The 23,148-nt window shown below is 38.2% G+C and overlaps 2 protein-coding genes and 1 long non-coding RNA gene across 4 annotated transcripts; 2 read left to right on the top strand and 1 right to left on the bottom strand.

The window, feature by feature from the left end:
- Nucleotides 1-9,856: 9,856 nt before the first annotated feature.
- LOC143207768 (uncharacterized) lies at nucleotides 9,857-16,152 on the top strand. Of its 2 annotated transcripts, none has more exons than XM_076421545.1 (4): nucleotides 9,857-10,100; nucleotides 12,063-13,217; nucleotides 14,180-14,381; nucleotides 15,889-16,152. In XM_076421545.1, exons 1-4 carry the CDS (start codon nucleotides 10,092-10,094, stop codon nucleotides 16,008-16,010), a joined length of 1,488 nt encoding a protein of 495 aa, XP_076277660.1. In that variant the 5' UTR covers nucleotides 9,857-10,091; the 3' UTR covers nucleotides 16,011-16,152. The 2 variants fall into 2 exon arrangements, with proteins under 2 accessions (XP_076277660.1, XP_076277659.1); XM_076421544.1 differs by having other exon boundaries at nucleotides 9,861-10,100; nucleotides 14,003-14,381.
- A 233-nt stretch (nucleotides 16,153-16,385) lies between these two features.
- LOC143207770 (uncharacterized) lies at nucleotides 16,386-18,597 on the bottom strand. Its single transcript, XM_076421546.1, has 4 exons — nucleotides 18,210-18,597; nucleotides 17,738-18,066; nucleotides 17,366-17,568; nucleotides 16,386-17,281 (listed from the first exon to the last, which is right to left on the bottom strand). Exons 1-4 carry the CDS (start codon nucleotides 18,281-18,283, stop codon nucleotides 17,180-17,182), a joined length of 708 nt encoding a protein of 235 aa, XP_076277661.1. The 5' UTR covers nucleotides 18,284-18,597; the 3' UTR covers nucleotides 16,386-17,179.
- Nucleotides 18,598-18,848: 251 nt separating this feature from the next.
- On the top strand, nucleotides 18,849-22,498 carry LOC143207773 (uncharacterized). Its single transcript, XR_013008748.1, has 4 exons — nucleotides 18,849-19,593; nucleotides 20,023-20,558; nucleotides 20,670-20,991; nucleotides 21,506-22,498. It is a non-coding gene; the product is annotated as an uncharacterized LOC143207773 (long non-coding RNA).
- The last annotated feature ends 650 nt before the right edge of the window (nucleotides 22,499-23,148 follow it).

The raw sequence follows: 23,148 nt of genomic DNA, 5'->3' as shown, positions 1-23,148 counted from the left end.
TTTCATTAAATATTAATTTTTAATACATTGCGAGCAACCAACCTAAACTAACAGCGTTAATTGTTACCGCAAAGGACTGTTTTTCATTTACACAAAAGACCCAGAAGAAATATTAAATAGGGTAATCAGGACACCTTGATGAAAAGAAGCATTTTTTGGCTGAAAAATACTGCATCCCAAATGTCTATCTTTGTGAATTTATATTAACTGCAGTTTTTGTGAACGAACATTAATTTTTTCAGCTTCGATGTTGATGGACATTTAGGAAGCAATACAAATTTATTAGAAATCGATATGAGAAGGCGACTCTTTCGTGAAATGTCACTCTCGATCCAGCCCACGCTGCGGCGGCAGTTGAGCGTTAAATGGCGTGTAAAAGTAAGAATTCCGATAAAATCCCGGCGGTCTAATAATTGCAATTATCGTCGTCATCATCATCATCATCATCATCATCATCATCATTATCATCGTATTTGCGAGCACGTGAAAAACGATTCTCGTATCATCGGACCGCGGAAAACGAAACGAGACGAAACGGGACGAAATGAAGAGGAGCGCGTAGCCAGAGCTCGCCGGCAATAAGTTACCGGCGTTATATCAAAAGCGTAAGCGCCTAACCGCGCATTGCATCGTTAACGGCGCGGATGTTGCAACTCTGTGAGACAGTTGTAGATCGATGTAGGGACAGTAAATTAGATCGGGCAAAAGAACATTACCTAACTGTAGCACGAGCGCTCATCTTCAGGCCACCAACACTTTCACAGATCAAATAGGGAGAGAGAGAGAGAGAGAGAGAGAGAGAGAGAGAGAGAGAGAGAGAGAGGGGGACAAGTGGTGAAACTCCTCCGATTATGCCGGCGCAGCGTATCGGACAGGTATACATCGCGGCGTCTGCTCGGCCAGAGAAAGCACGCTCTGATTCATCGGAATAAATGGCCGCCGTTTAGAACGGATGCACCCCATTATAATGTACATATCCACCGATAAAACTATCACTCTCGACGATCGCTCGTGATATCGTGATAACGTGCGCGGAATTGCTAAATTTGTAGCGCGCGGCTGCATCGTTTCGGTCTTGCGAGACCTCCTCTTCTTCAGCCGCCATCTTGATTTTCGTCGCGTAAATAGCGCATGCTATTCCTCCAAAAAATGTCCCACAGATTTCTCAATTCGGTAGAATTCGGTATTTTACAATTCGATCGAAGCGAACGAATCGATTATGCTTATAGATACAGTGGCTGCGAAGTGTATTTAAAAATTAAATTTCAGATTTTTGAAAAATTTTTAGTATTTAAGCTATTATGATTTTGTAGAAAGGGGGAGCGCATGACAATACACCTGGGCTCATTATAAAGATTGAAACCTTTATCTTTACACGCCATCGTTTAGTTTTGCATAATATAGCGGGTGGGAAACTGACGACACGTTGTTTCTTGGGAACGTTACAGATTTGAACGTCTCGAAAAGCATTGGAAACTTTTTCTTGTGACCGAATCTATCATAGGCTTGAAGAGATTGAGGGATCCTCTTTGCAACGACTCCCCAAGCCCTAAAACTTGATAGACGATCTTGTTTAGTCGTTTTATCGAGCTTCGAATGAAAGGTGCAACGCCATTTTTACAATAATTAAGTACACCACGAGGGCTCCGTACGATCGAATTTATTCCTTATTTTGTTCTGTAAAAAAGCAAAAAAGAATTACGCGAAACATTGTAAAGGGGAAGCTCCACCCTTCGGATCTATGTATGGTAGATTATTATCAGTTATGAAAAAATTTTCTGAACAATATAAATAGGAAAAACAGAAAATATTAGCTAATAAACATATAGACAGCAATATTATTTACGGAAGTGCAGTATGAAATTTTAGCGCGTACGAATTAACTTCGATTGCAAACAATTAATCATACAGATAAAGTAAATATAAGGTTAGAGCCAAATTATTTCATTAACCTGGGAAGTATTTATTATAGCGAATCAATCACAGCACGAGAGAAAGATGAAATTCATGGTGAATTTAAGAGATAGAAACGATTAGGGGAATTGCGTTTTGCGGAGGAAAGCATGCACGATATAATGAGCATAATAAATTGCTTGTTTGAGGCGAGCCGAGATGTCACGGTGAAATAATCGAACTGCATAAAACTGCAAAAGCTGTGCACGCACGTAAGGCAGAGCAATAGCTTTACGCAACGGTTATCTCCGAAACTAATTTGCTATCTTTCCTCGTTGACACTCCGCCGAGGAGATAATCATCGGAAAAACTATTAAGTAAGCCCCCTCGAGTTAATTTAGCCATTCGTAATTTCATTTACTCTCGCTCATTTACTTTTCTCTTGGGCATGCTTGTTGTCTTTCTACGGCAAGCCCGATAAGCATTTATCTCTCGGTGTGTCGTAAAATACGTCACAAAAGTAATGAATCAACCTTTATTTCATAATACCTTAAGTGAAATCTAATACTATGTAAATTTTGAACTGCAGAGAGCAAATTTCTTATAGTCCACAAATATAATTAACCTTTTAGGAACGAACGTTATCACATCGACGGCATCGTAACTATGCTATTTTTCTATGATTCAATTCCTAACGTTGCAAGCAAATTATGTAATCTCGGGTACATGATAAAATATTAGTGTACATGTTCCATTTTTCCCAGCACTCAAGACTTTGATGCATGATCTCCTTCTCCGAGTAATATATTCTTTAATGTTTTAAGAAAACCTTTGTCCGCAACGGGTTAACCTCACACCACTACTTCGTGTTAAAGTTTATTGAAACCTCGAAGTGAGAGACATCCTCTAATTATAATCACGAAATCACAGTCTACCGACAGGTAATCGACGGTCATCGGTGATTTGTCGGGCGACAAGCGAATATTAATTTCACTCGAAATTTCGAGGAAATTCCGGTCCAGGTTTTCCCGGGACGCGATGCATCAACGTCGTCGTCCGAAGAGAATCGTCTTTATCAAGTGTAAACCAGAGTGTTCGCCTCCGGTCATTTATATTAAATCTGAATGCTTTCGCGGCGGCGCACAGTGGTCTGAAAGCGGCAAAAACCCCATATTTTCAAGTTTCTTAAAAAACCAAATTTTTTATATTTTTGACTAGTAGGTGAGTAAAACTTTGTTGTAGAACGTCTTAAAGTTGGCCATGCTAAGCATACCTAGTTTTCAGCATAAATTCAAGCGCATGTTTGAAGAAACCGTATGAGCCTGTAAAAATAGTAATGTAAATAATGTTTTCTTTTCTGACTTCCTTCAAGTACGAAGACCCGGAGTAAATCGCAAAAAATGTTTATTTTTAATTTTTTCGAGTAGTTTTATAGATAATGCTATTAAACGGGGAAAAGAGCAACGTTCATGAAGTTTGAAAGACGATATCTCTCTTGCGCCAAACTGCGCCAAGGTGCCAATGGAAAAATAACGTTTGTAGATGTCTACGTAAACAATAAATGCAAAGTTCATCTGCGGTAACCTGCGGCTTTGGGTTTTATCTCTTGAAATGTCGGTGAGAACGCGTCAAAGAACGCTGCGCTTTCTGGAACACTTGACGTTCCGAACGTTGACAAAACTATTGTAGCGTTATTTGAAGGTTTAATGTTATATTATTATAGGTCGTTGGATTCGTCTTGATACCAGTTAAAATATTATGAAGTAAAAAATATATGTTAATATTTAAAAAATTGAGATTACCTTCATTTTTTATACAAAAAGAGATTTTTCTTTAATTTTTTGTATTGAAGTTTGTAGAAAAGTGAACACTGATAAACTTTCGTTTGAAAAATTTTTTGTCAGATCATCGGAAATATTTGAAAAATCGTGTTAACAATTCTCACAATGCATACTATTGAAAGAACCTGTGCGAACACGTTACCCACTGTATGTAAAAACAAGTGTAAAATGTATTATTTATTATTATTTTACTAATTATTTTTTAATTTATTTACTATTTTTCGTGACCAAAATGTAAATAAACCTTACCTGTATACTGTACATAATAAATTTCCATGAAATTATTTCATTTTATTTTAATTGACATGAAATTATTGGTTTTTAAATTAAGTAGTTATTTTATATGGAGAGGAATCATTTTTTATTATCTTTAATTTAAATTGAATTATATTTCATTTTAAATTTATTTTATACTCACAATTTAAGTGTAAAATTTATTATTTATTATTAATTTATTGCTTATTTTTTAATGTATTTATTATTTTTCGTGACCAAGAACGGTTACAAACATTTTTTGTCGAGATTTTCCCCGAAATAAAGCTTTCCTAGGGTTTTTACCCTAGTAGGGTTTTTACCCTAGTCTCGTAACGCGCGAACAGCGTAACTTTAGCCCGAGCATAATAAAAACGGACATACTAACCGCGATACAATCGGAACTGTATCTAATTGTAAAACCGATTAAGACGAATTTCAGGATTCGCGAACACTATAAATCTCCGGTCGTGAACAAAAATAAAAACGGTCCATGGTGCCGTGTGTCCGCTATCTCACTCGTGTACGATGAGCTGCTGATACAATAAACCCGTGACGCAATCTTGCATAATGTATCCCTATCTTAACCAACATCCCACGTTGCCACCACCTGTATTCAGCACGAGTTCACTGATTGCACAAACTCTCTGCATCCAGGATGCGAGCGTGTGTACACGTTGGACAGTTGAATCCGTGTGTCTGCGTGCCCTACTAATTCCGTGACGCGACAGTTCTTCGTCTTCTTCTTCTTCTTCTTCTTCGTCCACTTCCGTTTTTTTTCTATTTCGGGAGTAATTAAACAAATCAGGCTTAATTAGTCGGGCGAAATTAATTAACTTCACGCGGAGATGATGGACACGCGGAAATTCATTGTCGCACGCTTTCTATGGGATTACCTCTAGACATTGAAATATTAAGATGACAAGCGATACGTAATCCGTGCACGATTATGGATTTATAGCACGCTTTGTCGTACAAAATGGATCGATTTTCCGTACTATACTTGACGGTGGGAGGTGTAGAGCTCGGCGATCCTTAATAAAGATATGTGAAAACAAATATTATCACAGAAAAGTAACATTCATTTGATCTTCTTTAGGGAAGTAAGGAGATCCACCCCCTGCGTGGGCGATAAAATATTATACCTTCGCAAAACAATATAAAAATTATCACTGTCCAACACCAAATTTGTTTTCAATATACTGTTGGGTACTTCCTATAGAATTCTTTGCGCTGATTCCGAATCTGTTCTTAATTTTTCTCCTATACGCACAGTTTTTGTGAAACATGGCTTTGAAAAAAAACACATTTTTCAACTTTAAACAAACATTGTGATGTTATTATAAAATATATTGAATTGTTCTTTACAGCAAAAGATTCTGTAGACTTTCCCGAATACAGTGATATCTAATACTAATACATTATGAATGTCTAAACATGTTTAAACAATGATTAAAGACGGAGAGACACCACTTTTGCAGCAACTTTTCGGGATATTTTTGAATTTATCTCAAAAAATAAGGGTTCAGCGGAAAATCTAACTATACCACGCGATAGAGCAGACTTTTATCTTGAGAAATCACCCTTTGAAGTTTGCTACGTCGACGTTTTTTCCCGAACCAGAAAGCAAAATATCATGTCGGCAAAGAGCGGCAACTCATGTCGGGCGAAGATATTTTGTTTTCTGGTTCGAAAAAAACGTCGACGTTTCAAACTTTAAAGGGGGGTTCTCAAGATAAAAGATAAGATATAGATAAAAATCTATATCGAGTGGTATAGTTCGATTTTCCGCTGGATCCTTACTTTTTGAGGTAAATTCAAAAATATCCTCAGAAATTTTTTGGTGCAAAAGTGGTGTCTCTCCGCCTTTAATAATTGTTTAAACAATCATAATGTATTAATATTGGATATCACAGTATTCGAGAAAGTCTACAGAATCTTTTGTTGTAAAGAACAATTCAATATCTTTTATAATAACATCACAATATTTGTTTAAAGTTGAAAAATATGTTTTTTTTCAAAGCCATGTTTCTCAAAAACTGTGCGTATAGGAGAAAAATTAAGGACAGATTCGGAATCAGCGCAAAGAATTCTATAGGAAGGACCCAACAGTATATTGAAATCATAAAAACAGTTGAAATTTGTTGGACAGTGTTATTATGAAAAATGACATATAGAAACTTGTACACTATCCAAGATCGGCAATTTCACATGCACCAATCCCAATACGCTGCTGCATCTCGACTACAGTCACGATTATGTGTCTAAATGGAAGATAAGGAGATAACAAGTTACAGGTGATAGTTCTCAGTGGGTTGTTTCACACTAGAAACAATGAATGAAAATCATCGAAAATATGCAAACTAATATTATCACAGAAAAGTAACATTCATTTGATCTTCTTTAGGGAAGTAAGAAAGAAGATCCACCCTCTGCGTGTACGATAAAATATTATATCATAGCTACGCAAAAAAATATAAAAGTTATTATGAAAAATGCAGTGGATTAACCGGTAGTTCGTATAGGAATTTCAGTTAATTAAGAGACAGCGATGTGACGTTGCGTAATTTTAATAAAACTCGTTGAATCTCTTCATTCGGTCCTCTCGCTAATGCAGCCTGGCCCATAATCCGATGGTAAAGTATATGATGAAAATGCATCGAATCGACATACGATCGGGATTCACGTATGTACATTTTAAGCAGCGATGGTCTAAACCCCTTCGTGCATCGGTGACGTGTGCATTCGCAAAAAAAGAACCATGGATGAGAAAGTCTCGCCGGCAGAAAGCATACCGGTTGCCTTAACCGTACGGGACATAATAGGTTTAATTGCCATCTCTCCTTTTCCAGTACTCCCCACGCACGAATTACGCGGTCTTATCTTTTATAGGTTGTTTCGGATCGTCCCGTGTACGTAAATGGCGGAGTTTTTACCGCTGAATGTTAAGGGGACGATATATCTTATTTCGTGAATAATGGCAGATAGTTGAAGGCTTCGATATCTCCATTTCAGACGACCGAGGCGAACACTTTTAAGGGATTCTTCTATTCTGGAGGTGTGGAATTGAAACGATATTGAAACGAAAGCCAACTATAACGTTCTCTTATTGAACTAATGTCGCGATAACAACTCAAATTATTTTGATTAAATTCGTCGTAACCTTGATAATGCACGCGAGTTAAAGAATATGTACGCATCTGCTCAAAATAACATACTATATCATTATTTATTATAAATTTAAACACAATGGAATTGTTCCCAAAACGTTTTAATGCGAAATTAAGAGAAGGTAGATGATGCTTATTATTATAATTACGCTTTAAACGGCATACATAAAAATCAAGCGGAGCAAAGAAGAATGAAAACAATTAATTATAATTATATTCAGAAGAAATTATTAAGAGAGTTCTGTGGTTATAAATTTCGTAGACAATTATGGTACATTTTGTTTTAGTTAATTGCGCTTGTAGATGTGTGTGTGCTTTATCTGAATTAATTTCCTCCGCCAGTGATCATTCTTGTTTTCACACGACTCGTTTACAATCCAACAGAAAGCAATTATGTTGAGACGTCTCGACAGGCAAATCAAAAGAAATTGGTATTACGAAGAGATAATAGCGAAACGCTGATCCCCAGCGTTATACATTGCGGAGGATCATCAAGTTGAAAGTATAAGCATATTACCGCTACGTGGAAATTGGACTGTATCAAATCCGTGACATTCATGTCGAAGGCTACTTATCGCTTGCGAAATTAAATAGATGATCGAAAAGAGCGAAGTATTTTGAGGGCAAGTGGCCATTAACGCTCGTTAAAGATATACCAGTCATATTTCCTTTCACAATGGTTTAACCTCAGACGCTATAATTCGATAAAAATAAAGATTACATTGACGGGAGGCTTTCTTAACTGGAACAAATATTTTGTCGACATTATCATTCTAATTGTACATTTGGTAACATTATGTAATCTCATCTTTTATTTACTATATCGCGCCGCTTCGCGCGAAGAAATTCAATGAAAATCATTTTTGTTTTCTATAATTAAATGTATTTCTTTATTGACTTTAAATATTTATTCAAGAACTTGCACGTTTTATTGTCTGATTCGGTTATTTACCTGTCTATAAAATAGATTCATGTGTCCCAATGAAACAAATTGCTGAAACTTTGAAATCTAGCTTTGTTTTTTAAGTAAATAGAAATTCAGTGAGAATATGATGTGTTAATAATTGTCATTGTATCCTCACTCTGACATACTCAAAAACTTGTACACTATTGAAAGATAAGAAGATAACAAGTTACAGGTAATAGTTCAGTGGATTTTTTTCACACTAGAGCTGTTATTATATACGAATATTCGGCTACTCGATACACTTATTATCAGTCGAAATGGCTTTAAAACACTCCAGTTTTAAAAAACAAGAACGAGTTTGCGTAAAGCATTAACGCTAAACCTACCACTGCCGGTTAAATGTCAGGTTTCATATTTTTTATTTTACAACTACAGTAGAACCTCGATTAACCAGCTTGATCGGGAGACAAACAGCCCGGATAAATTAAGACCCGATGGATAATCGAGACCCGAGGGAAATAATTAAAAGGTACATTATATTCCAAAAAAAATTTCTTATTTTTGAAAATTTATTTCCCTTCATAAAATAATCATATTTAAACGTGTTTATAATCGGGATCCGGTTAATCGCGAGGTCCTACTGTATTAAAGTTATACAGCTACTTCTACAGGAAATGTTTAAATTCTATACTCCCAGCACATATGTATTGTGATAAAAATTGTACACAATCCAAGTAAATACAGTCTTGTCAGTTTTGTAAGGTAAAACATTTATAAGGAAAATCAACCCTTAGTACCTCGAGCATTTTCCAATGCCATCAGCAACATCACTTTTATAACAAAGCTATCGAGAACCCAACCTAAGAATTTATTCTATACTTTCTGAGAAAGCATGAATAAAAATAGAGCTAATAGCTATACGCGTTGCCCTGGAAAGAATAAGCGACTTACCTACGTTCATAGAGATTTCTTTACTAATTATACCTATTTTTCTAATTTACAATGTTACGAAAATCGATTTTTGTTCACCGTCAGATCGTTTCGTTTCACTGCGCGCCGGCCGATCTCAATTGAAATCGCCGAGCTACCGATAGATCACCGCGCCCGTTCAATCATCGGCCGACGAAGACCGCGTGGCCCAACATTCCGTCCGCTAATTATGTAGTTATCCCGTAATTAGCAAGCCGGCCGAGCAATTGCCCAATGTCTCTATTCACCGGCATATATCACGGAAGAGCCGCGGATACGTCGAACAATTTCGTGAAAGTCCGAATGCGAAGAAAAGACGAGCAGCGTAATAATCAAGCCGGTTAACGAAAACGAACGGTCGAAGTTTGCGATCCTTAGAAGGCCCGTAATCCTTACGGGAGTCCTGTATCCTTCTTCGGTCCGCTCGATCGTCCGAACGAAGAAAAAAGAAACGAGACGAGACGAAACGATACGATACGATACGATACGATATGATACGATACGATACCAGAAGAAAGAGAAGGACAGAGGGGGAGGGAGTGAAGAAAGAGAAGGAGAAGCAACCACGATGCTCTCGAAGTTAATGATGCGCCGCATTGCGTTACAATATAGGATTCGTAACCCGTGAAATATGGAACGAACCCGTACACTAGGTGGCTGTTGCCTGCGGTCCCACTCTTCTTCACCATTACCACCGTCACCGGCCGATTCAACACCACCGTGACACAGTTACACGGTGCCTCACCGGTAAATCCTGGCCGCGCGTTGCACCAAACCGTGATCTAGAAACACGGATGAATCTCAGGGATATATAAAGCGGATTAGAAGCAAACTTTGTCATTCCCTCGACACCGTGCCACGGTGGAAGAAGGTGTGCAAACAGTCAAGGTAGTCGTCGCAAAGGAGCGCAACACCGGCCACCTAAGAGGCGAACATCACGGTAGCTCGCGTGATCCCCGGGTTCGTCTCACCTTCTCAAGGATACAGTCGAACAACAAACAATAAGGACCACGGGAACGGTCGAGGTTTTATTGTTTCGACGGGACACAGTTCACCGACATGTCTAAGGTGAGAAAATATCGGGGCATCCGCGTGCGCAAGGGAAATTATATCTCTCGCAACTGATAACCATCGGAACGGAGGATGAAGCTTGCGGCGCGGCGGCGAAGGATTGTCTGCGCGGTAGAAATGTCGTCGTGGTAACACGTACGTTTCGAAACCGGGGCCCCGGGATTGTGCTGGTTCCCCGAACGCAATCCTAATCTTTTCAATTTCGGATCCGGCGTTGACTAGATCGTCGACGAGATCGGGGAAAATCCAGACAAGTAAACAGTGTTCACCGCTTCCGTTTGAACCTCTAAATCTTGTGATAACTCGACTGCGGATTTTATGCATTTATGACAAAAATGGGTACATATAATTCGAAGCAGTGGACATGTTAAAAATATTTAAGGACATCGATGTATTAGTTTCGGCGGTAGTATACCCTCGGATTGTAACTAGAAAGGGACTAGAATCTTACTAGATGTTGGGTCGAAAATGTGGGTTTGCGCGCTTCGATTGTTTGACCTTATTTGAGCAGATTTTGGGCTGAGTGAGAGCTCATTCTAAAGAGGACGGTTCATCACAATGCGCTCTGTTCATGATTTTAACGAGATTATGTTTATATTTAATAATATGAGGGCCCAAAGTAGAGTAAAAATCTAGAAAAAACCCGCAGATTTCAATACATTTTTCTGTCTCTAAAAGCCTTTTTTGACTTATATGATGACCAGAGCGCAATGTGATGAACCTTCCTCTTTAGAATGAGCCCTCACCCACCCCAAATCTGCTCAAATAAGGTCAAACAACCGAAGCGCGCAAACCCACATTTTCGACCCAACATCTAGTAAGATTCTAGTCCCTTTCTAGTAACAATCCGAGGGTATACTACCGCCTTAATAGAATAATTGAAAGAAGAATACAATTTTACAAATACAAATACAAATATCCGAAAATATCCGTACATTTTCATAGAAATAATACGCTCTTGTATCTACAGGCTTAAAAAGGCTGTCAACTTTGAGGATGAAACACATATTGCCCTTCGTAGGGTAATTGTTCCAGTAATTAGTTAAACGTTGCTATAATATGTATGGGGACAAATGTTTATATAATAATTTGTTAGTAGATATTTATTTTTGAGCAACTTGTTTCCAGGATGGTTGGCTGTTAGATAGGGGCTGAAATAAGCTACTCTACGTATATTGCGGACTATTTGGGAAAGGGATTATTTTGAAAAAAGTTATTCGATTTTAAATAGTCTTAACTGCATAGTTTTGCTTATTGTTAGATGTTGTTATTTCATTGTTGCGCGAGTTTCATGATTTAATGTAACCCGTGCTACATCAAGACGAAGGTTGATTTTACGCGGACAAAATTAATCGAGAGCGTGAAACATGTTCTCGTTCAAAAAAGTCAAATTTCAAAATTCATCAAGCTCTCGGTGCTTTTGGAGAGTTCCGTGCGACGTCTGACTATTGCTCGCTAGTTCTACTTGTAGTATCGCAATGTCTGTATTTCGTCGGCCTCTGTATTTTCGGTACCTTCATTTATTTATATATTTCTGGAATCTATAGGGCTAGATTTTCAAAAAAATGTCAACCAGAAAGTAATACAGACAGTTAACAAATTACGTATTAATTCAATATTACATTTGATTTTAAGTCTGCATTGACGAGGTCTGTACATCGTGCTAACTCGGAAGAATGTTTCAAAATTGATTGCATACGGTTCTATCATTAAGTTATTATGTCAAAATCAACAAGGGATTGTGGAAACATCTGTAAAGCTATGTCCACACCGAATGGCCTGCATTTTTATCGTATTAAGAAGGCAGCAAAGAGCGACAAAAACTGGCTCAATATTTATGCACATTTACCGAATGTATATCGATTTAACAAATAAAAAACATAAAGATCGAAATGTTTTTTGTTTGTTGACTTACACCACTATTATATAATATCACCGGCATAATTACGAAACTTGCAGATCGCGTTAGCAGTGTTCATCGTGGCCCTCAGCCTGGTGCGCTCGGAGCCTCCAGTGAACTCGTATTTGCCACCTGGAGGCGGTGGTCCAGGAGGTGGCAGCGGCGGAGGTGGCGGAGGTCCTTCGAGCAGTTATGGGCCACCCGATTTCGACGGTCAGAATGGCGTCGGTGGTAGCAGTGGTGGCGGCGGCAACGGTTTGTCGAACAGTTACGGAGTGCCAACTGGTGGAAGCAACGGTTACAATGGCGGCGGTTCTGGCAATGGGAGGCCGGGTTCGAACGGCGGAAGGAACGGTGGCGGTGGCGGTGGTGGTGGTGGTGGTGGTGGTGGTGGCAGAGGAAACGGTTTCGGAGGCGGCGGCCCACCGTCGAGCTCGTATGGGGCGCCATCGAACGGTTTCGGCGGAAACGGTGGTTCTGGGAACGGCAGGCCATCGAGCAGTTATGGAGCACCTGGTGGAGGAAACGGATTCGGTGGTGGAAACGGTGGAGCTGGCAAAGGCGGGTTCAATGGGGGACCATCGAGTAGCTATGGGCCACCGGAAGGTGGGAACGGTTTTGGCGGCGGCAATGGCGGCGGCCCTCCTTCCGGTCTTTACGGGCCACCTGGCAGAAACGGAAACGGGGGAGGAAATGGCGGTAACGGTGGTCGGCCATCGAGCAACTACGGTCCGCCGGATAGCAACAATGGAAATGGGAGGCCGTCGGGGCTTTATGGCCCACCTGGCAGGAATGGAAACGGTGGTGGAAATGGTGGTAACGGTGGCAATGGTGGATACCCGTCCGGAGGACCGAACGGAGGGAATGGTGGAGGTAGCAGGGGAAATGGTGGATACCCGTCTGGAGGACCAAACGGAAACGGTAACGGTGGATACCCGTCCGGAGGGCCCGGTGGAAACGGGAATGGAAATGGAAATGGAAATGGCAATGGCAATGGCGGTTATCCGTCTGGAAGACCTGGTGGGAATGGAAACGGTAACGGTGGCTATCCCTCTGGTGGGCCCGGTGGTAACGGAAATGGTAATGGTGGTTATCCTTCTGGTGGGCCCGGTGGAAACGAAGGCTACCCCTCCGGAGGACCGGGTGGAAACGGAAACGGGAATGGCAATGGCAATGGCGGTGGTTACGGAAGCAGTGGGGACGAGGAAAGTAACGTGAGTGAACGTTTTACAAAACCTACTTTATTCTTAAACAAACATTTTCTAATATTCGCTGTGAATATATGCAAGTGCGCTTCAAAGATACTCCTCAATATAGTCCTCCTCTTTTAAATTAAATAATCTATGAGGTTACTACTTTTAAAAAATAACAGCAAAGCATTATGAAAGTGCATAAGATGCTAGTTTTATTATAAATACTTCATAAAGAATAGTTCCCTTCCGGAGAGATATACTGTTCACAATTACTATCCGAACTGTGAAAACATTTGTTTCACGATAGTGAAGTTCATGAGAGCTCCTTTTAGTATCAAAAAGGAATGATAGTGACAGGAAATTAAATCAGTTGAACGTTGTTGTATAAAAAAGTTATATCTTGCCAGAAGGAAACCATTTTGAAGAATTCATACTAGATATTGATATAATATGAATATCCAAAGACTTGAATATTTACGTAAAGAAACATTAGTCTGCGGATCTTTGTGTACTTTTGAACCATAAAAACGTTTAAATAAGAATACACTAGGAAATTTAGAATTACAAAGTATGTTCTCTCAAAACCGCAAACTGCCGTAGACATCGTCCGCAGGCTAATTATTGCAACTCGTTCTAAACTCTTTCTCAAGAAACCAATATGAATGCGAAGGTCAAATGTAATTATTCTCTACCGAATGCTATAATGCAAAGTTGAAAGTTTATCTGTTGCGTGAATTTTGGCTGAATGACAATAAAATTAACGTCTAAGTAAATGTCAGTCGGGAAAATGGAGATTAATGATCTAGGAGCCGGCAAAGTACGAATTCTCTTATGAGGTGAAGGACGAGCAGTCCGGTGCAGATTACGGACACACGGAGACCCGAGATGGCGATCGCGCGCAAGGAGAATTCAACGTTCTGCTTCCTGACGGAAGGAAGCAGATCATTGAATACGAGGCCGATCAAGATGGATTTAAACCACAGATTAGATACGAGGGCGAAGCAAACAACGGAGGATACGGTTCCGGTGGACCCGGTGGAAACGGTGGAAGTGATTTCGGTGGCAATGGCTACCCAAGTGGCGGTCCAAACGGGAACGGTAACGGAAACGGAAACGGCGGCAATGGTAACGGTTATCCGTCAGGAGGACCAGGCGGCAACGGTGGTGGATCTGATTTTGGCAATGGTAAATGAAGCAATTCCTTCTCTAATTTTGTAACACTAAACCTACTATCACCGGTCAAAATGACTGTTTCCAGATTTTTTATTTCACAATTATTGAAATAATGAAAATTATTTCATAAGAAATGAGTGTATAGATAGCTCTAGTAGAGCACGTATTACAATAGGAGCCGTACAAAGTCTAAATAAAATCAAACTTGTCATTTATACAGGGTGAGTCACCAAACGTTACCACCTCAAATATCTTTGTTGTTTCTAAAGATACGTAAAATATGGTAAGGACAAAGTTGAATGGTACAATGGGGCTGACACGATGCAAAAAAAAAATTTTGTTTTTATGTCATTTTTTCAGAGATATGAAGGTGACCTTCATTTTTTTAAATGGAATGAGGTATTTTTTAATACATCAATCGATGCAGCTGGACATTCGTTATAATAAAGTACTAACCTATGTATGTCGAAAAGTTATTAGTTCAGGAGATATTTCAATTTAAATAACTCTAAAACACCATTACTGTCGTGATAAGACGTTACATAAGTAAGTAAACACTGACGTCGTAGTACGACAGTAATGGTATTTTAGAGTTATTTAAATTGAAATATCTCCTGAACTAATAACTTTTCGACATACATAGGTTAGTACTTTATTATAACGAATGTCCAGCTGCATCGATTGATGTATTAAAAAATACCTCATTCCATTTAAAAAAATGAAGGTCACCTTCATATCTCTGAAAAAATGACATAAAAACAAAATTTTTTTTTTTGCATCGTGTCAGCCCCATTGTACCATTCAACTTTGTCCTTACCATATTTTACGTATCTTTAGAAACAACAAAGATATTTGAGGTGGTAACGTTTGGTGACTCACCCTGTATATAAGGGAACATCTACCAGTTATTTTTAAGGCTCGGTAGGTTTAGTGTTAACTGTTAAGCTATATGTATAGCTTCGTAGATTGTAAGAAAAATAATGAGTAGACTACGGATCTTTATGCAGAATAAAAATTGTCTGCATCAATTGCGAGAAACAAAAGACACTTTCAAATTTCATAATTTCTACATCTCGTTAATCACATCAACTCCGGTTGGAGTTGAAGAACGCTTTTTGAACTAAAAATTTAATCGTATTATCCTGGTTCTTACTAGACTGGTTCCTTTAACTAGAATATTAAAATGTAAATCATTTGCTTTCACTCATTTCCCAACGATTTAACTTTTCTTCGGTCTTTTCATTTAAGTTAATACTGTTTGCCGTTTGTAGAAATTGGCCATGCTCTAATCGATTTTTAAGCATTTAACATTTATTATACATCGTTATGTTTTTGGATTTTATTTATTATTTTAAATTTACCTCTCTTAGGGTTCGTTTTGATGTCTGCTTATCCCAATTCCGCAAAATCTTTTAAGTCTCAATTGATTAAGAATGCATTTATAAGCGAAGTTCCAATTCACGATTGTTTCCTTAGTATTGATACATAATAATGATAATCATTTTTCCTTTTATGGAAGGCGGATATCCATCTGGTGGACCAGGCGGCAGAAACGGAAACGGAAACGGTGGCAACGGTAACGGCGGATATCCGTCTGGAAGTGGTGGCGACGCCGCTGCCAATGGAGGATACCAATATTAAATATTTAATTAGGCGTAGTGGTATATATATATACACATATGTATGTATATTTATGTATATTTATATATACATATATGTATATCGCGTGTATTACGAAAAGGGAATGCATAGGGCAACATTCTTCATAATACATAGAATAATCTTCGTCTGAAACAGAAGAAACGTGGCTTTCAATAATGATCGCAGGTGACAACTTGAACCACATCGATTCTCTCTCTATCGATGTTGAATGTACTCGGTCATGAAGAGTACATTCAGTCTCCGGTTCAACAACTACGATAAGGAGGACACGATTGTTCGCTTAAACGTAAAAGAGGATAAACTTTGAGAAGTCCACGTTTTGTTTTTTTCAGACGTGGTTTTCATACTATATAGTACTATTATAGCATAAATGGAAAATTTATTTATACGATACACATGAACACCTCACAGTCGATATTTAGGAACGAACGATACTTTTGGCAATTATGATTGCATACGATGACGATTACGGTGACGTGTACTTAATATACGTTGCAGTACAGGCGACGGTATCGTTCGAATCATTTAGCGATTGCAGCGTTACTTTACTGTCTCACTAACGCATTCTTTCAATATTTATATAAAAAAAAAAAGAATCTCATACACTGATTGGTTACTTTGACATATGTTCGTTGTTCAAGTACGTGAGTACCATTTTTGTATGCATTAAACAATTGCATTTTCCTTTTTGCATCTCTAATATATCTACCAGTTCATAACCATGATCAAATGTACGCTAATTTTTAACGTTTGTTAAGATATTGTATTTATTTACTATTTATCATACTATGTATATTTCGATGATGTTTAAAATGTAGCTGTTGAAACGAACGTCCGCATAAATAAATACTGCGGTAGGCCATAATGTGTTCAATCTTTCACTCACACCTTCATGACACAAGTCATTTACTTACAATTTACAACCTATATTATATCTCCCTGTAAATACACTTCGTCAAATGTTCTTAGCTTCCTTAGGACTACTAACAAATAGACCGCGGAATATGCACACAGTATTAACTGATAAAAGTTGAAAATAGATGATCATCAAAATAGATGATTTATTTTACTTTTAAATTACATGTTCGTTCAACTTGATACATGCAAAGAAAGAAAAATAATATTCATTTAATAAAACTAGATTATTATCAAGTGATATTTGAGTGTATTAAATCTGCTATGGCTTTCTGTCTAAGCGTATATAATTTCTTCACCCACTTGTCAAACCTTGCTTCTTGGTCAAGCATTATCTAGAAAAAAAAAGTGAACATGTAAATACAAAATATTATAGATGTTGAATTAAAAAAATTTAACTATAGAAGAAAATTAATTACCGATGAATGAAAAATACTTTCTGATCCAGACGGAATATCAGCTACTGCTGGAACTTGTATGGTATCTGCCGTAATGTCTATCACAATATTTTTGAACTTTCTTTCTTTCGTATTAGAAGATGAAAATTGCTTGGGTGTAAAACCATCCGCATTTATTTCATCTAATACACATTCTTTAAAACGTGGTTCAATTGGAAAGTCATCTGCAAATCAAATTTTATTGCATTTATTGATATGAGATAACGATTGATACTGATAACATATGACAATACAAAGCACTTTCAATGAATTGTATATGCACAAGTATCGCATAATGGAGATGACGTAATAATAATAATGATTAAAATAATATTTTGAATCTATCGCTTATACCTTTTATGACTACTACATTCTTAGATTTCTCAGCAACAGTAGTTTTCACATTAGACTGCGAACTGCTCGAACAACTGCTCGACTTCTCTCTTGATATGGACCTTACTTTTCTCTTTGAGCGATCTAATGATCGTGATTTAGAACGGTACCTATGCCTTTCTCTGCCTTTTGAATTACTATTCCTGGAGCTTTTGTAACTCTTTTGACTGCGCTCAGAGAGCGCTCTTCCTCTGCTTCTGGAATGGGAACGATGTCTACGCTTTGTTTTCGAATGTTTAGATGATCTTCTTCTATGCGATGATGAATCACTGGAATCGGAACTAGATGATCTGAAAAACAAAGTATAGTCCGAAGGTCCCAAATTTAACACTTTGGCACTTCGCATCATTTTTGTAAAAACGAATAAACTGTCAACATTCACGAGTTATCTATAAATTAATTTTTGTACCCGTTTCTTTGATATTATACTTACCTAGACCTTCGACTACGTCTTTTTCGATATCTACTGTTATTATCTGAATCTGATTCACTAGAATACCTTGCCATAACTGTCAAAGATCCCTTTGTTTACCTTGCGTATAGGTTAAGCAGAATATTGTTGGTAAACTAAATAGTATAATAAATAAATATAATAAATTATTCGATGAAAAGTGTACAGGAAATTTGTTACAAATGAAATAACCCAGACAACCAAGCGGGCCGAAGCCACAAATGCGCGTGACAGTGATGGGATTGTTGGCGCTTTTCGCGCGCATGCGCGAGTTTCGTCAGGGCCGTGTCTACGTCTACGTCCGAAAGTGGGGTACTACTGGGGGGGAAAGTACTGGGAGATTATATGGCGGGAAATTAGCAGGGCGACCAAGGTACCCGATCTTCGTACTTGACTGAGGCTAGAGTCGTCGCGCATGCGCGTGAAAAGCGCCAACAATCCCATCACTGGCGCGTGAGGGCTCGTAGTGTTCCCTGGACACAATCTTGGCACATGATGTCGTTGCCACAATCCGGGATATCGTGCCCAGATTAACGATCGGGCCGTTGTAAGATGGCAGCACATAGCCGCACTAACTCTTCCTAGTGATGGGCACTATCGACTAAATTCAACTATCGACTAGTTACTATTTATCCCTGATAACCAGGCCTGCCGAGGGATAATCCTACCTAGAGCTAAGAATTGGCCCGTTCCGAGCTGCGCTATTGTTCGAGTTGCTCAAGGTGGGATTAACTCGATTTTTGCCTGGGATTCTCCGCGCGTATTAGTAGCTATTTTTGCCGTCTAATAGCGGAGGGCAATAGCAGAAGGCAAATTGAAGGCAAATTGAAGGCAAATTGAAGGCAGCCAGCCGGCCGAAGCTGAATTTGTTTAAGAGGGCAGTACCGTCGAGTCGTACTGATGTGATGATGTGATTGGCGAATATATAACAGATCTGGGCGACGCTGGCTCGAAAAACACATGTTGCTGCAAGTTGCAGCCTGTTGCAGCCTGCAACTCCTTTGTCGGAGTGGATGACGTGGGGACTGGAACTGTCTTACTGAGTGTAATTGAGTGTTACTGAGCAAGAGAAGGTGAGAAGCAAAGAGGATTAGTCAGGATTAGTTGGGATTAGTCCTCTTCAGTCCTCTTTGGTGAGAAGCAGCAACAGCAACATGTATTTTTCGAGCCAGCGTCGCCCAGGTCTGTGCAGGTCTGTATAATAAGACAATCCTCTTTTCAACCATTTTCAACCAAGAAGAAATGCGGTGAGAGCAGCACTGTACTCGAGCGATTCACGGGAGGAGTTACGAAGAAAAGCTGATCATCCAGAACCTGTTTATCAGATTTGTCCTGCAAATCATCTTCTGTGTTCGCGCAAGTCAAGGTTTGTAAAAATTTGACTAATAGTTGACTAATAAAGAAAAATAATCAAACTAAATGAAAAAATATAATATTTATTATTTCCTACTTCATTCATTTATTATCCCTTCTGATATTGAGTAGTCTGAATTTAAAATTATTAATATTTAAACATTAAAATAAGTGTATAGTAGTCATAAAAAAAATATAAATTTTCTTTTCCGTCGAACGACACTTTTTTTCCATAAACACATTTCAATAAATTTCGAAATGTAATGAATTGAAATTGAACTGTAGAGAAAATGGTATGGCAATGCAATTTTTATAGTTTCCATCTCTTGCAATCTATGCAGACAATTTTTATTTCGCATAAAGATCCGCAGTCTAAGAAAAATAACATAAATATGAGAATAAGTAAAATTTGCATGTGCACAAAATGTGCATCTGTGCGTAGTGGGGAGCTGCCGCGCCTGCGCACGACCGTATGCGTTATTCCGAACGACACGCTGATCGTATCGATTGGTGTCGATCGATCTTCTTCCTCGTGCGCTCGATTACTTCGCTGCTGACATCTGCCACATCAGTGCGAACTACCCTCACCGACGATGCGGCCCTGTAAAACGATATTAGCCAATCAGATCAGTAGACGCGACGGTACTGCCCTCTTAAACAAATTCAGCTTCGGCCGGCTGGCTGCCTTCAATTTGCCTTCTGCTATTGCCCTCCGCTATTAGACGGCAAAAATAGCTACTAATACGCGCGGAGAATCCCAGGCAAAAATCGAGAATTTGGTTATCAGGGTAGTCGCTACATACTATCGACTATTTAGTCGATAGTTTTTAGTGGTTTTCAGTCGACTGAATTGCTTTACTAGTTATGTTCTCCATGTTCGATGAAGTTGATGAAACTCAGCTTTATTATTGAAATATTTAATGTTATTATATATTTTACATTTGTCGTAGTAGAGATTAGTAATAAAATTAAATTAAGGTAAAAATTCCAAAATTATAATTAACCTAACCTTAAATTATTATGGTCTATACTATTGAAATTCATCCAAATTTACTAAATGTTAACATTTAAAAACATTAATTGGTCTAGGTTTTTTGCTGAAAGTCGGTTCCTTCTTTCAGACATAATCTGTCCAGCCTTTGAAAATATTCTTTCTGATGGGACAGAAGTTGCTGGGAATCATAGACATATAGAGATAGACTGCGCGGCCTGTACGAAGCGCTGAAGCCCACAATGGCGGCAAAAAACAAAAATAAAACATCAATAAATACATCAATTAGAAAGAGAGCGCTATGGACCCCGACTAATGCTCTCTCTCTCACTCTTTGTACCGCGCGCCGCCATTGTGGGCTTCAACTCGCCCATAAGACGGCGCAGTCTATCTCTATATGTCTATGCTGGGAATACAGAGGTATTTACATATTTTTCTGCTATTTTGAAAAGCTGTGGCATTGTGTAATTGTGTTTATTCCAAAATGCGACTTCACAGCTCTTAATATTTGCGTACAGTAAATCTATATACATATTGACGAATTATGGTTGTTGCATATTCTATAGGTGTGGATTAGTTTGTCAACTGCGATACTTTTGTTACAAGAAGATTCTAAAATTCATTGTTTTCTTCAGATGATTCTTGATTTTCTGCTGCAGCTCTATTTGTATTAGTTTCATGACTATTGCGTGTTATGCACAAGGAACTTATTTCATCTCTAACATATTCTGCGCTGTCTGTGCAATCCTATCGACTTCAAATACAGCTGTTTTGAATCTTGGACCTAATAGTGTGGCTATTAGAGTAGTATTATTTTGTTCAATGTAGTCAAATCTTATCTCAATATTATTTAAAATGTTATTTTGTAAATGTAGTCCTGCTATGGTTTTTGGTATAATGATGTTTATGGCATTTTGAATTCCTCTTATTACAGGAATAATTTTGGATGCTGTGGGATATTTTTCTGCTGATAATTCAACTGTAACATACTCTAGTGGTTTCAACAACGGTATACCTCCCTGTGTTCAGCTATAAGTGATGTGGGACTTGTGGCTAATGAAACTGTGACAGCAGACAAAGGCACTTTTATTTCAAACAGTCTTTCCAGCGTCATGAAAGAAATGTTTAATTTTAAGTTAATGTATAATTTTCTCTATAGCGATGCTATGTTGCTGCAATTGTTTTTTTATTTTTATTTGATTTAATTTTATGTATGCATATTGGGTTTTACCTGTATAATAAATAAATAAATAAATAATCCTTTTGGTGTTATCGATATTACATAATATTATAGGATAGGATAAATATAATAATAATATATCAATTTTGTACTAAATGTAATAAATATTTTATTAACATAAATGAAATGCATAAATCATTCATATTTTCGGAGAATATTTGTAATAATTAATATTTAGTAGTAGAACAATTGAATTCCGTCCCTCGTGTCAATCTGACAGTTTTCTCGAAATATCGAATTGTTTGTAAGAAACACATAACCGAAAAACTTAAGATGTAAATTTTAACTCATCAATTTGACTAAAAAAACATCGAAAAATAATTAATCACCTACTTGTTATTTTATCGTTTTTTTTACTACTGTGTCAATTTGACACCGAGGGACGGATTCAGTTCATGAAATGAGGATTATGAATTAATTAATTTGATAGCGCTAATGAAATAGATAGTAGGATAGTAAAGAGATAGTAAATGTCATGATTGAATCTGATCGATTCAGTTGATATATAGCTCTACCCGCTCCATAAATCAGTCGATAATTCAGTCAGAGAGGTAACCTCTGATTTAGTAAAGCATTCGACTGAAAATAGTAACCCCTACCACTGCGAAATTCAGTCGTTCAGTAAAACAGTCGACTGAAAATAGTAACCCCACCACTGCGAAATTCAGTCGTTTCACTAAAACTAGTCGACTGAAAATAGTAACCCCCACCACTGCGAAATTCAGTCGTTCTACTAAGGCCGTTATTAGACTAGGCCACTGGTGGCGCAACTCGGTTGCGCCACCAGTGGCTCAGCACGTCGTGGGGCATTGAAACAAATGTAACCTATTAGACCACGGTAACTGGTGGAGCCACCAAAAATACCCTGATAGCACAACAGACTCCACGGGGAGTGACGAAAACGATTACAGGTAGACTCCACCTGGAACCAGTCCACGCGGAATGCAGCTTTCTGCAGTCCAGCTGGAACGCCACTCTATCCTGGATTCCGCTTCCCCGCAAGATGGCAGCACGGTCGCACTGATTAATGCGGCGAATGCCGTTATACAGGGCAGCGCCGTCGGTAAGGGCAGATCGCACTAATGTGGCAGATGTCGATAAAGTAGATTTCTATTGTACAAATATGTAGCAGTTTTCCTTTTTACCGACAATACTGATTTTTGAATGAATATTCAGTCATATGCAACGAGAGAAAACGAAAAAAAAAATAATTTGTGCAAAATAAAAATTCTCTGCATCCATTGCAAGAGATGGAAGCTAAGATTAAAATGTCCCCATGCAAAAAAAGACAAAGTGTCGTATAAGGGAAAAGAAAATTTACTTTTTCTTATTTTTTA

This window comes from Lasioglossum baleicum, chromosome 4 (genome assembly GCF_051020765.1).
Source record: "Lasioglossum baleicum chromosome 4, iyLasBale1, whole genome shotgun sequence".
Taxonomy (NCBI): Eukaryota; Metazoa; Arthropoda; class Insecta; order Hymenoptera; family Halictidae; genus Lasioglossum; species Lasioglossum baleicum.
This window is presented reverse-complemented; position numbering and strand designations above follow the sequence as displayed.

What these genes read in the sequence shown, in the direction of transcription:
- LOC143207768 (XM_076421544.1), top strand. An exon ending in GTGGGGACGAGGAAAGTAAC is followed by an intron (nt 13,218 to 14,002) that starts GTGAGTGAACGT and finishes TTAATGATCTAG; the next exon opens with GAGCCGGCAAAGTACGAATT. An exon ending in TGGATCTGATTTTGGCAATG is followed by an intron (nt 14,382 to 15,888) that starts GTAAATGAAGCA and finishes CTTTTATGGAAG; the next exon opens with GCGGATATCCATCTGGTGGA.
- LOC143207770 (XM_076421546.1), bottom strand. Translation starts at nt 18,283, where the DNA reads ATGGCAAGGTATTCTAGTGAATCAGATTCAGATAATAACAGTAGATAT. An exon ending in AGACGTAGTCGAAGGTCTAG is followed by an intron (nt 18,067 to 18,209) that starts GTAAGTATAATA and finishes TTTGTTTTTCAG; the next exon opens with ATCATCTAGTTCCGATTCCA. An exon ending in AAAGTATTTTTCATTCATCG is followed by an intron (nt 17,282 to 17,365) that starts GTAATTAATTTT and finishes TTTTTTTTCTAG; the next exon opens with ATAATGCTTGACCAAGAAGC.